We start from the raw sequence: 13,235 nt of genomic DNA on the forward strand, positions 1-13,235 counted from the left end.
GATGCTGGTTCTCAGCATCCTCTGACTTTTAGCTGATGAGTGACACACCGCTGACATCAGCATTTCTGTCACTATTTTATGCTGCTCTGAGTGATGGCAGCAGAAAGTTGAAGATAGGTTCCCTTTAACCCCTTCAGGATCAGCCTTCTCTTAATTTTTATTACTTAATGGCCAATATGATCTGTCAAGGTTGATGCTTGGTTGGTTGCCTAGGAACAGGACATTGGTGACAACTCTGGAGCACCCTACTCCATGCGATCAGAGTTGTCCCCGACCATTCTGATGCTGCTGATTACTTAGTACAGTGTATTTATGGCAGGAAAGAGGCATTTGTATCTGCACTATATATGCCGCACACACCCTGGAGGCCCACCTCGTGCCCCTCAAGCAAGTCTCCATACTGTATGAATTGGTCTGCAGCACTCCTCAGAAGGAAACCTCTCATTCTCCCTTCTAGACTCGGCCGGATTAGACTGTAATCCTCATAACAGATTGGAGAGATTTGGCTCCAGATAAGGATTAATGTCTCCGTATCTTGGCGTTTCTTCCTCTCCTGCTTGCATGAAAATTGGAGACATGAGGTCCGGGGGAAGAAGATTTTGTAGAGCTGGATTGCAACCCCTATTTAACCCTTGCTGTGGTCCGATCTGTTATGATTTCGACTACCTAAAACCTCAGCGCCAGATAGGTTTTGGTCATAACCAGTCCAGAATAAGGGGCCTCCAGAATGGAGGCGACACGCCATCAATGAGCACTGGTGAGCACCTGATCTTAAAGGGAAACTTCACAGTTCCTCATGTGAATTAGGCTACATTCACACAACTGTATGTGTATTGCGGATACCGGCCGTGTGTGTTCCGCATTTTGCCAGCCTATGATAGCGGAGCCGCGGAACGGAATTACGGATGCGGACAGCACACGGTGTGCTGTCCTCCTCTTTTGCGGCCCCATTTAAATGAATGGGTCCGTAATCTTCCCGCAGTTTGCGGACCCAATGTTACGGTCGTGTGAATGTATCTGTATCTGAAGTCTTGGTGTCTGAATCTGCTGGACATTCCCTGATCTATAGCCACAGTCCATGCACCAGATGACAACAGCCAATCTCTGCAGCGCCCCCTGGAGGGTAAACAGAAAACATAACAGACCTTTGAGTCCTATGTTTGTGACATGGTGTCCAGTGTGCTGACTTTCATCTTATGGCAACAGCACTCCTTTTTACTGAATTGACTGGGTATATTTGCAGGGCGGTTTATGTCGGCCATATATAATAGTTATCACAAGAGCAAAAGTACAAAATTCAGGTTGTTCTTAAATTTCTTTGCTTGGTTGCAGTGATGTTCCCCAAAGAAAAGCCTCCTATTACTGTGGTCGGTGATGTCGGGGGAAGGATAGCCATCATTGTCGTAAGTGCAGAACTTTTGGGTGGAGCTTTCCTTTATCGAAGCATATGGGTAGAACATTGTGGGAGATCACAGACCCAGAATCTTTCCTCCTGTCAATGCAGGTGTTTCTTATGAAGTGGGGAGGAGACCCACTCTACACAACATGTGCTGCATTTTGGCCAACCGCATAATAAATGAGCAAAGCTCTGATTGGCTAAAGGGCTGTACATGACGCATACAGGGGACTCCTCTCTGCAAAGTGTCGTTTTCATTGACAACGGGTCAGATTTTTCCTATGCAGAAACGGGGCCAGCATCAGGGCTCATATCTGTCTACAGTCCACACATTCAGGTTACCAGTGTTTGACACCCGTGGTCTTATCGTTTGCACAGGACGACATCATTGACGACGTAGACAGTTTTGTCGCTGCAGCCGAAACGTTGAAAGAACGAGGGGCCTACAAAATCTTTGTCATGGCCACCCACGGGCTCTTGTCCTCAGACGCTCCTAGGTTAATAGAGGAGTCTGCCATTGACGAGGTGAGAGGGCGTTAATATAGGTTGGATTGTGCATACTTTTTTTTTCTAGCTAAAGGGGTTATCCAGGAATTAATAATGATGACCTATCTTCAGGATAGGTCATCATTATCACATCGGCAGGGGCCAGAGTCCCGGCACCCCCTCCGATCAGCTGTTTCAGGGAGCTCTGCGGCTACCAGCAGCTTTCCAAGCACATTGTATAGTGGCTGTGCCACTATACAACTAAGGCTACTTTCACACTGGCGTTTTGGACGAAACTGAGCCAAACGGCAACAATATGGCACAATAGAAAACGGATCCGTCCCCCATTGACTTTCAATGGTGTTCAAGACGGATGCGTTTGGCAGTGTTAAAGATAAAACAAAAGGATCCGTTCTGAATGGATGCATGTGGTTGTATTATCGGTGCGGATCACAAACGGTAATGTGAAAGTAGCCTAACCCACGTGACCAACGTATGGTGACATCCCATGGCCTAGGAAGAGAGTGCCCAGCCTCTTCTAACAGCTGATCAGTGGGGATGCCCGGTGTTGGACCCCGCAGATCTGATATTGACGACCTATCCGGGAGATAAACCCTTTAAAGATGAGACACCCCTTTGCTACCATTTTCCAAAGCAAAGTATTCATTGAAAATTTCCAGCCCCCATGCTAGTTCTAGCAGCCGATTGGTCGGAGTGCCGGGTGTCGATAGAGGGCGTGCCCTTTCTGCTGCAGCTCGTGGCAGTTGAATTATTGAACTGAGCATGTGCTTCCATCTCCAGTGAGGTGGACAGAGGAATTAGAAAAAAAGCAAACAGCAGGTGGCGCTATACAGATACATTTTATTGAATAGCTCACTGGATATACCAAATTTTTTATTATATGCGATTACAAAAGTATTCAGATCCAGGCGCTGCTTTACCCAAGGGCCTGAGAATTTTCTGGAGACTCATTTTTTTTCCCTTTAAATCATTGCCTATGTCTTTCTCCCTCCAGGTAGTTGTCACGAACACCATCCCCCACGAAATCCAAAAGCTGCAGTGCCCCAAAATCAAGACGGTGGACATCAGCATGATCCTGTCCGAAGCCATCCGCCGGATCCACAACGGAGAGTCCATGTCGTACCTCTTCAGAAATATAGGCGTGGATGATTAATCTTCTGCCGTTTTTGTCTATATAAAAATATATATATATTTTTTTTAGGAATTATACCAAGGGCCAAAACTGGAATTGTACAGTGTCTCTCTGTGCCGTATAAGTGCTTACCTTAAGATTTCAATACAAGCCGTTACTTTCCAGGCTGTCTACCTGTAGGTTCACCAATCGATGACGTCTGTTTTTTAATGTATTTTTTTGTGAACAAAACTCACACAGAAAAGATGCAGAATCCCACCTGCCTTTGTTATATGCACTCTAGGGGTGTCTTGATAAGCAGCAATACGAGAGAATATCTGCATTTACCCTAAAATATACATAAAAAAACTGTGATTAAAAAAGTCTTCGAGTCGCCCCCTTCTGTTGTGTCTGAGTGATGACCAGTAGGGTCACCATTGTAACTCAGCCAACTTTCCTGGGGTCCTGAATGGCAATGTCTACCTAGTTCTTTATGGATATGGAAGCGGGGGAGGTATTGCTGTATGCCTTAGGCTGTAACGGCGGCCATCTTGCTTGTCACCCAGCTTTCCCACATACAAAATTTTTAATAACTCAACGTTTTATATCTACATGCTCTTTTTTTTTTTTGGGGAGATGCTGGATACCACCCAGCTATTTTCAAGGGGATTATACCATGATTGATGTAAAAAGATTAAAATCAGACATCCTATAGAACATGAGAACCAGCCCTGTACCTCACATGGATCCAGAGATCTCCCCATTCATTGCTCCAATTGTTCTGCTAGATTTACTTGAGGTTGGCAGCTCAGGGGGTGTGCCCTTTCTGCTGCAGCTCTCTCCCTGTTTCTGCCACAGCTTCTTAGGCTACTTTTACACTTGCGTTTTTTGCCTGATCCGGCAGAGATCCGCAAAAACACTTCAGTTACTGATAATACAACCGTCTGCATCCGTTATGAACGGATCTGGTTGTATTATCTTTAACATAGCCAAGACGGATCCGTCCCCGTTGACTTGCATTGTGGGTCATGCTGGATCCGTTGTGTGTGACCACCTCAGTGAGGTGGACAGAGAAATAAAGGAAAGAACAAACAGCAGGTGGCGCTATACGGATACATTTTATTGAATAGCTCACTGGCTATACAAAATTTTTAACTACATACAATTACAAAAGAATTTAGACCCAGGCGCTGGTTTGAACAATGTATATTTTTTTGTTTGTGGTACAACCCCTTTAATCCAACCAGTGCTTACATACAGATCAGAGCTCAAAAATGGCGCCAAGATGTAGTGGGCATTATTAAATGTATAGCACCTTTACCCCCATCTCCGTCCAAGTACTGTCCGTTTCTATAGGATTTTCATACACGTGGCCGCCTCATCAAATCACTTACTGGCGGACCCTACAGCATACATGTCTTAATGGGGAGGGGGGGGTGGAGTCACAGGGGGTGCAGATATGGCGATATGTTTATGAGACGCATCCGTTTTTCTGAATTCAGCCTCAGTTATGTATGTCCTCCGCCAGCTTCTGCCTGGGTTATGGCTGCCTCCGCTGTGTAGGGCGATGGTAGGAAACGCCAGGGTCACAGCAGCAGCACGTGCGGCTCCGAGTTTAGCTTCTTTATATACTGTATGGTCGCATTGTTCTTCTGTTTTGTGCACCTAGTACTGCTGCTTTTGACCTTAAAATATTCAGCTGCAGGCAGTGAGGGTTGTGATAGGCCGCCCCGACCGTAGACGGGGGTCTGTAAAGCATTGCTGAGCAATGGAGTATGTGTGGATCCATATACTGCAGGCTCCCTGAGCAGCACAAGGGCGTGACGCAGGAGTAGAACTTTTTTATATATATATATATATAATGTCCATATGTTTTTTTTTGTTTTTGTTTTTTTTTCGTTGCTGTTTCTTCCTGTCCCAAATTTGTCTCCTCCCCCTGCGCTGATCAGAAGAGCTGCTGCAGTGTGTAGTTGGAGCCTGTTGGGGCCCTCAGTAGTGATGCTTTTTTTTTTTTTTTTTTTAATATATATATATATTTAGGAAAGCATACAGAAAATGTGCACTTGTAATTTATTTTCTGCAAAAGATGAGGGAACGTAATAAAATGTTTGTGTGAATTGTGTGACTTTATTTTTTTTTCAGATTTCATGCCACAGCCAAGGAATCATTCTGCTCGTCATTGCCCTGGGCCATAGTTCTTATGCACTAGTAGGGCTTGTGTACTGGGTGGGAGGCATTTTATACTTTAGTTGTATGTATGTATGTATGTAGTGCAGACCATGGGTAATTTATGTACATATACCTGTTTTGGTTGCAGGTGCACAGGTCCTTATGGAGGCTACACCAGCAGCCGCCTAGGATAGAGACTGTCTATGGAGTCGTAAAGTTTCAGGTGCTGTGTACAAAAGATGTCTGTGTATGTGCACAAGCATTGAGGTTTAAAGGGCATCTGTCAGCAGGTTTGTACCTATGAAACTGAAGGCATCTGTGTCGGTCCCACGTTCATATGTGCCCGCATTGCTGACAAACATGGAAAGACTTAATATGTGCAAATGAGCCTCTAGGAGCAACGGGGACGGGGTTACTCCAAGAGGCTCTGCTCTCTCTGCAACTGCTGCGCCCTCTCCACTTTGATTGACAGGGCCAGGTAGTGAAAACGTCATCACACCTGGTACTGTCAAAGTGGAGAGGGTGCGGCAGTTGCAGAGAGAGCAGAGCCTCTAGGTGTAATGGTAACGCCCCTGTTGCTCCTAGAGGCTTATTTGCATATATTAAAACTTCATTTTCATGGGACCAACACAGATGCCTTCAGCTGCCAAGCGTACAGTCATGTCCATAAATATTGGGACATGGACACAATTCTAACATTTTTGGCTCTTTACACCACCAGAATGGATTTAAAATGAAATGAACAATATGTGCTTTACCTGCAGACTGTCAGACTTTTTAAAAATGTTCCCTTAACAAGTGGGAGGCACATATGCAAACTGTTGTAATTCCTGCACCGTTCACCTGATGTGGATGTAAATCCCCTCAAATTAAAGCTGACAGTCTGCAGGTAAAGCACATCTTGTTCGTTTCATTTCAAATCCATTGTGGTGGTGTATAGAGCCAAAAATGTTAGAATTGTGTCGATGTCCCAATATTTATGGACCTGACTGTACATGCAGGAGGTTGCCAAGTTTCACAGGTACAAATTTGCTAACAGATGCCCTTTAAGGAGCATTTACACAGCGCTGATGAGCAGACAAGTATCAGGAAGGAAGCGTTCCTTCCCGATAATTTCCTGTGCGTCATTTCCTGTGCAGGGATGTATTTACCAGCAGCGATCGCCTCCACTATATGGGAATGAGCTATGGATACTGCATTTGTTCGTCCTTGTACAAATTCATCGTTTCTGGGCATGGTTTCTGCTGCACCCTTTACACAGTCTGATTAATCAGGGACAATTATCATTCATAATAAATCTGCCATGTAAATCCACTAGTAGGACTCATGCACAAAACCGTATGCCCTCTGAGACATATGGCCCGCTCACGGACCGTATATCTTGGAGGGCATACGGTCGTGTGCATGAGCCCTTAGGGTGGGCGTCACACTCGGATCAGCAGGGATGGGTTGGGGAAGTGTTTACTGCAGGGATCTAAGGGGACTGCCTCCACAGAACTTGTGATTGCCGTGGCGGGTATTAAAAATTGGGATTTCCTAAATCCTAAAAAAAACTCCCGGCCATTTGTCTTCTGCAGAGTGTGTGTAAGGCTAATTTCACATGAGCGAGTTTTCCATCCAGCTGCAATGCGTTTAGCGAACACGCAGCTTCCGGATTGAATCCTGACCGATTAATTTCACAGTCTGTGTACATTTCTCGCTCGTATCATTGGGGGACACAGAAGACCATGGGTATAGCTGCTAGAACTAGAAGGAGACACTTAGCAAAAAAAAGTGTTAGCTCTGTCAGCTATACCCCCCTGCAGACACTGAGCTAATCAGTTTTAGCTTAGTGTCTGTAGGAGGTAGACCTCCCTGCTTTGCAGCTCTGCTGATTTTTTTTTATTTTCATTTTTCTCTTTTTCTTCCCTTTAGCTGGGCTGCTGGCAGTCTTCAAGCTTCCTGCGTTCCCACCCAAGAGATGGGAGTCCAGGGGGTCCTCAAGCCCTCTGCTCGTTTCTGGTCTCCAGAAGGCAAGGAGAGGACCAGAGGTTCCTAAAGCCTCTGTATCCCGCTAGCTTTCTGGTCACCAGGTATGGACTCCACTAAGTCCCCTGTGTTACCGGTGTAGCTACCCTCACCCAGGGGTAACACACCGAAGCTGGTGACCCGGCTGCTGGGGCCGCTGGTAATCTAGGCCCCGGCTTCTCTGCGGCCTACCCCCCATCCGGCTCCCCACGGCAGTTCCCTAGTTCCCATCCGGCTTATTGACGGGCCGGGGTATGTCACATGTTTGCTCTCCCGCTCCCTCCCTGCATTGCTGCCCCAACAGGAAGTTCTTGCGGTCAGCCCAGCCTGTATTCGAGGCCCCGCCTCTGCCTCCTACATAGGCCGCATCTTCAAGATCGTTTCTTCCTCCCACCAGCGGCCAATAAGCTCCGCCCCTGGGCTTAACTCTTTCCTTGCCTTCAGTTCTACTGCGCTGGGCAAAATGCTTCCTGTACTCGAGACAGCTTGGGGTTTAGATTTGAGCTGTATGTTATTAAAAACTATATACAGTCATGTGAAAAAATTAGGACACCCTTTGAAAGCATGTGGTTTTTTGTAACATTTTTAATAAATGGTTATTTCATCTCCGTTTCAACAATACAGAGAGATTAAAGTAATCCAACTAAACAAAGAAAACTGAAGAAAAGTCTTTTCAAGATCTTCTGTAAATGTCATTCTACAAAAATGCCTATTCTAACTGAGGAAAAAGATAGGACACCCTCACATGTATTCCCTCTTAAATTGGCTCAGATCTCACACAGGTATATCACACCAGGTGCACATAATTAGTAGATCGTTACTCTGCATGTTGAATGAGGCTTGCCCTATTTAAACCTCAGACATTTAGTTTGGTGTGCTCCTGACTGTTGAAGTGAGAGTGAGCACCATGGTGAGAGCAAAAGAGCTGTCAGAGGACTTCAGAAAAAAGATTGTAGCAGCCTATGAGTCTGGGAAGGGATTTAAAAAGATCTCAAAAGATTTTGAAATCAGCCATTCCACTGTCTGGAAGATAGTCTACAAGTGGAGGGCTTTCAAAACAACTGCCAACATGCCCAGGACTGGTCGCCCCAGCAAGTTCACCCCAAGAGCAGACCGCAAGATGCTAAAAGAGGTATCCAAAAACCCTAAAGTGTCATCTCGAGAACTACAGCAGGCTCTGGCTACTGTTGATGTAGAAGTACATGCCTCTACAATCAGAAAGAGACTGTACAAGTTTAACTTGCATGGGAGGTGTGCAAGGAGGAAACCTTTGCTTTCCAAGAGAAACATCGAGGCCAGACTGACATTTGCCAGCGATAAAGTTGACAAAGACCAGGACTTCTGGAATAATGTTCTTTGGACAGATGAGTCCAAAATTGAATTATTTGGACACAACAGCAGAGGACATGTTTGGCGTAAACCAAACACAGCATTCCAAGAAAAGAACCTCATACCAACTGTGAAGCATGGAGGTGGAAGTGTCATGGTTTGGGGCTGCTTTGCTGCAGCAGGACCTGGTCAGCTCACCATCATAGAATCCACGATGAATTCTACTGTGTATCAGAAGGTGCTTGAAGAACATGTGAGACCATCAGTTAGAAAATTAAAGCTGAAGCGGAACTGGACCATGCAACATGACAATGACCCAAAACATACTAGTAAATCAACCAAAGATTGGCTGAAAAAGAAGAAATGGAGAGTCCTGGAATGGCCAAGTCAAAGTCCAGATTTGAATCCCATTGAGATGCTGTGGGGTGACTTGAAAAGGGCTGTACGTGCAAGAAACCCCTCAAACATCTCACAGCTGAAAAAGTTCTGCATTGAGGAGTGGGGTAAAATTTCCTCAGACCGATGTCGAAGACTGGTAGATGGCTACAAGAACCGTCTCACTGCAGTTATTTCAGCCAAAGGAGGTAACACTCGCTATTAGGGGCAAGGGTGTCCTATCTTTTTCCTCAGTTAGAATAGGCATTTTTGTAGAATGACATTTACAGAAGATCTTGAAAAGACTTTTCTTCAGTTTTCTTTGTTTAGTCGGATTACTTTAATCTCTCTGTATTGTTGAAACGGAGATGAAATAACCATTTATTAAAAATGTTACAAAAAACCACATGCTTTCAAAGGGTGTCCTAATTTTTTCACATGACTGTATATTATGAACCCTCTGAGCTATCTGGGCCTGTTCTGGACCTAGTTCCCACCGCCATTCCATAGTCGGAGTTCTTACCACTACCGCTGGATACATACGTCCGGTAGCGCTACTTTCCTTCCATAGGCAGCAGTCCTGCACGACCGCTGAATACCGCATTCCCTGTAGTTCTATAGGTGAAGTCGTTTCACTGCCACTGGATTCTGGAGGTCCTGTCACATTGCCCTCCGTCCTTTAGGCGGAATATGTGCGCTTACTAGTGGACCCTGTACAGCCTGTAGCATTACCCTCCTCCCATAGGCGGAGTAATTGCCCTTGCACTGGATACCGTACAGCCTGTAGCATTACCCTTCTTCCATAGGCGGAGTAATTGCCCTTGCACTGGGTACTGTACAGCCTGTAGCATTACCATCCTCCCATAGGCGGAGTAATTTCACTGGGTACTGTACAGCCTGTAGCATTACCCTCCTCCCATAGGCGGAGTAATTGCCCTTGCACTGGGTACTGTGCAGCCTGTAGCATTACCCTTCTTCCATAGACAGGGTAATAGCACTTCCATTGGGTACCGTACAGTCCATACCATTATTCTCTTTCCATAGGCAGAGTAATAGCTCCACCACTGGATTCTGTGCAGCCGGTAGCATTACCCTCCTTCCATGGGCGGAGTACTTGCACTTCCATTGGGTGCGGTTCAGCCTGTACCATTACCCTCCATTTTTAATTGACGGAGTGTTTGCACTTGCCTCTTGACTCTATTCATTCTCTATCACCACTCTACTTTCCTAGGCTCCTGTACATCATTGTCCTCTTTCCATAGGCAGACTATTTACATCACCACCGGATACTGGACGTCCTGTAGCATTACCCTTCCATAGACGTAGTTGCACTATCACTGGATCCTATACTTCCGCTAGCATTCCTCTCCTTCCGTAGTAGGAGTATTTGCACTTACTCCGGATACTGTACACTTTGTGGTATTACCCCCTTTCCATAGAGTAGTTGCACTACCACTGATTCCTATACAGACTATCGCATTACCCTCCTTCATTAGGCGGGTAACCGCGCTTCCACCGGATACCATACGTCATGTTGCAATACCCCCTCCCCAGGCGGAGTAATTGCACTAATACTGGTTCTCATCTGTCCTTTCGGATTAGTTGCACCACAATTGCATACTGTAGATCCTGTAGCATTACCCTCCTTCCATTGGCGGAATAGTTGCACAACCAGTAGTGCTTACACTACCCGTGGACCCGGTACATCTTGTCGGGTTTCCCTCTTCAGTCAGCGGGGTGATTCACTATCTCTGGAAGCTGTCCATCCTATCGCATTTTCCGTCTTTCTTAGGTGGAGTAATCGCTTGAACGTTGACTACCACGACTACTCTCACTTCTTCCTTGTCGCATTGCATCCAGTTTCATGGATGGCCTATTGCTAGACTCGGTCCCTACAGTCGCCTTATCCCCCGTCATAGGTGGTATTTTGGCACTACTGCTGGATACTGTGACTACACCACAATATCCCCTTCCTCAGGTAGTCATTGATTGGATTGGTGTCAGGCGCCTACGTGGCAGCCTATGTCTTCCAGGTAGGACTGTAGCTGACCAGGCTGTTGACTCAACGCGCTCGGCGTCCATTCTCTGTCAGTAGGTGGAACGTCTGCTCTGATGGCCAGTTTCCTCCTCCTCAAGTGGAGGATTGCGCTGGCACCATGTTCTTGGTGACTACTGCTGTTGGGCCTCATTCTCAGGGGGAGCCTCTCCTCTGGCCCTAGAGACCGTGGCAGCCTGCACTGGCCATAGATTTTATGGCGACTCCTGTTCCGTGGCCACTACTGTGTGACTCAATCCCAGGGGGAGTATTTGGGTTCATCGTTTTTACCGTCCCCTCTTTCTCCATGTGGAGTATCAGACCTGGTGTTTTGTGCGGTATCTGCGCACTATTCCTCCTTCTAGGGCTGGAACCTTCTCGCTAGTTGTAGCTGTGATTGTGCCTACATTTCCTTCTCACGGGTGGCACTGTGCTCATGTTCTGCCATCACCGGGTGCGATAGATCCTCCAGGCCTTAGGCCGAATGCTCAGCAGGATGCCAGGCCGGGATACCACGGACATTATGCATTCGGCCTTATATGTATGGTGTTCCTGAGGCTCTGGCTGACAGGTACTCTTATTCCCTATAGTGCTTTCATCTGCCCATACCAGGACATGCTGCAGCTGGTCGGTTTGCTCACTTCTCGTGGGTATTAGTACGGTTTTCTGTGTATGGTATAAACTGCCGATTTCTATGGCGCTGGCTTCGCGCCTTCTTCCCTTCACATGTAGTGCATTGCCTCTACCATCTATTACGGTGACAGCATCGGCGTTGCCTCCTTGTGGTTTTGGGTACGCACTTACTCAGTTTGCATATGTGAATTGTTTGCTTGGCTCCCCTCCCCGGGTAGAGCGGTCGTACTGTCCCTGTTGTCACCCCTAAATGCTGGTTCCCTACTGAGCCGCATCAGCCTCTTCTACTTCTCCCCTTCCGCAGGGCGAGTAGTTGCACTTTCTCCAGATGCAGTTTCCATAGCCATTGAGTTCTCGTACGCCCCTTTCTGCTGTAGAGTGCCTGCGCGGGTGGTATTGGTTCTGTTACCAGTCTTTTTTTCCTGGGACTTGTGGCGTTCGCTGTCCAGACTCCCTTCTTGGCGCAGTATTTATGCCATCTCTAGTTCCTTCCGGCCCGTTTTGTGCATACCTCGGATAACCCCCTTTTTTTCTTCTTTCGGCGCGGTGGTTCCGCAGTGGCGGTCGACATTGTCTGATGAGTTTACACAACCTTCATATTTTGGTCCTAGGTGTTTTTTTCTTCAGCTTCTTCAGGCAGCTTTCCATGGCGCATCTGTTCTCTCCTCTCTTGTTCTGGAATTTCAGGTCCTCCTCTACCTACCTCTACTTATCACATTGGCGTTCCCCTTGGGGGAACACACTAATGCAGCAAAACCCTTGGCTGTAGGTCTGAAGCGGACGTTTTTGCTTCCGGAGGACACTTGTTTCCTGCCAGGTTACTCCTATCTTTTTTTTGGTTTGGGTCGGTTTCACTGCCTTGTTCCCATTGACTTTCTTCACTCCCTTGAGAACTTTTTCTTGTGGGCCATTTTCATGCCTGTCATCCAGGTTCTCTAGCCCTGCCTTGTTCGTCATGGTCCCACTGGAGTGGTCTTCTCTTCTGGCAGCCTTGTATGGTTTTGGGGCCTTTACTTCTGGCACCCCTACTTCATCCCCCGTGGGGGGGCAACATTTTTGTCACATCTGCACTTCTCCGTCCCTTGATATCCAGATGCCATTTTTAGTTCGTCTTCTTCTTCCAATCAGTTTTCCACTGAGTGGTTCCCTTTTTTCTTCTCACACCATGTTGTGTCTGTTGATGGCTCATTCCTGGGGTTCTGACCCAGTGGCGTAGGGATCGCCATAGCAACCATAGCAGTGGCTATATGGCCCTACGCCACTGGGGGGCCCGTCCGACCGCATTGTTTTTTTTTATTTATTTTTTATTATTATTAACACACACTACACACAGGCAGCGTAACTACCGGGGAAGCTGCTGCTTCGGGGCCCGACAGTTTATTTTCATGTTAGTTAAAAATATCGATGTCTTAATGTTCAGGGCCTCTTCACAGCAGCAGTCTTAATGTTCAGGCCCCCTCGCTTACTGTATTCTAAAGTCTCCTGATGTGTCTGGGATTCGAACCCACAATCTCCAATGTATCAGTGGCAAAGCATTTACCCTCACAACCATAAAGGCTGCAATACAACTGATTGAAAAAATTTGACACTTCTACTGTTATAGCTGGCTAATTGTACATCTATACATATGTCAGCTGCCCCAACACACCCAGCACTGCTATATCTCTATATGA

General features: G+C 46.6%; 2 protein-coding genes across 5 annotated transcripts in view; both read left to right on the plus strand.

Annotated features, from left to right (window-relative positions):
• PRPSAP2 (phosphoribosyl pyrophosphate synthetase associated protein 2) overlaps positions 1-3,398 on the plus strand; it is a 42,342-nt gene extending 38,944 nt beyond the window's left edge. For all 3 annotated transcript variants that reach the window (XM_040439479.1, XM_040439478.1, XM_040439480.1), the window contains 3 exons: positions 1,333-1,403; positions 1,775-1,921; positions 2,898-3,398. In XM_040439479.1, the coding sequence (XP_040295413.1) occupies positions 1,333-1,403; positions 1,775-1,921; positions 2,898-3,056 (377 nt within the window). In that variant the 3' untranslated portion in view covers positions 3,057-3,398. The remainder of the gene's footprint in view (positions 1-1,332; positions 1,404-1,774; positions 1,922-2,897) is intronic.
• The window catches only part of SLC5A10 (solute carrier family 5 member 10), a 109,916-nt gene continuing 99,762 nt past the window's right edge, over positions 3,082-13,235 (plus strand). Inside the window, exons 1-4 of one of the 2 annotated variants that reach the window (XM_040439461.1) lie at positions 3,082-3,211; positions 5,157-5,222; positions 5,332-5,473; positions 7,098-7,255. The gene's annotated coding sequence lies outside the window, so the exon portion shown is untranslated. The remainder of the gene's footprint in view (positions 3,212-5,156; positions 5,223-5,331; positions 5,474-7,097; positions 7,256-13,235) is intronic. The other variant, XM_040439462.1, reaches the window with a different exon arrangement.

This window comes from Bufo bufo, chromosome 7 (genome assembly GCF_905171765.1).
Source record: "Bufo bufo chromosome 7, aBufBuf1.1, whole genome shotgun sequence".
Lineage (NCBI taxonomy): Eukaryota > Metazoa > Chordata > Amphibia > Anura > Bufonidae > Bufo > Bufo bufo.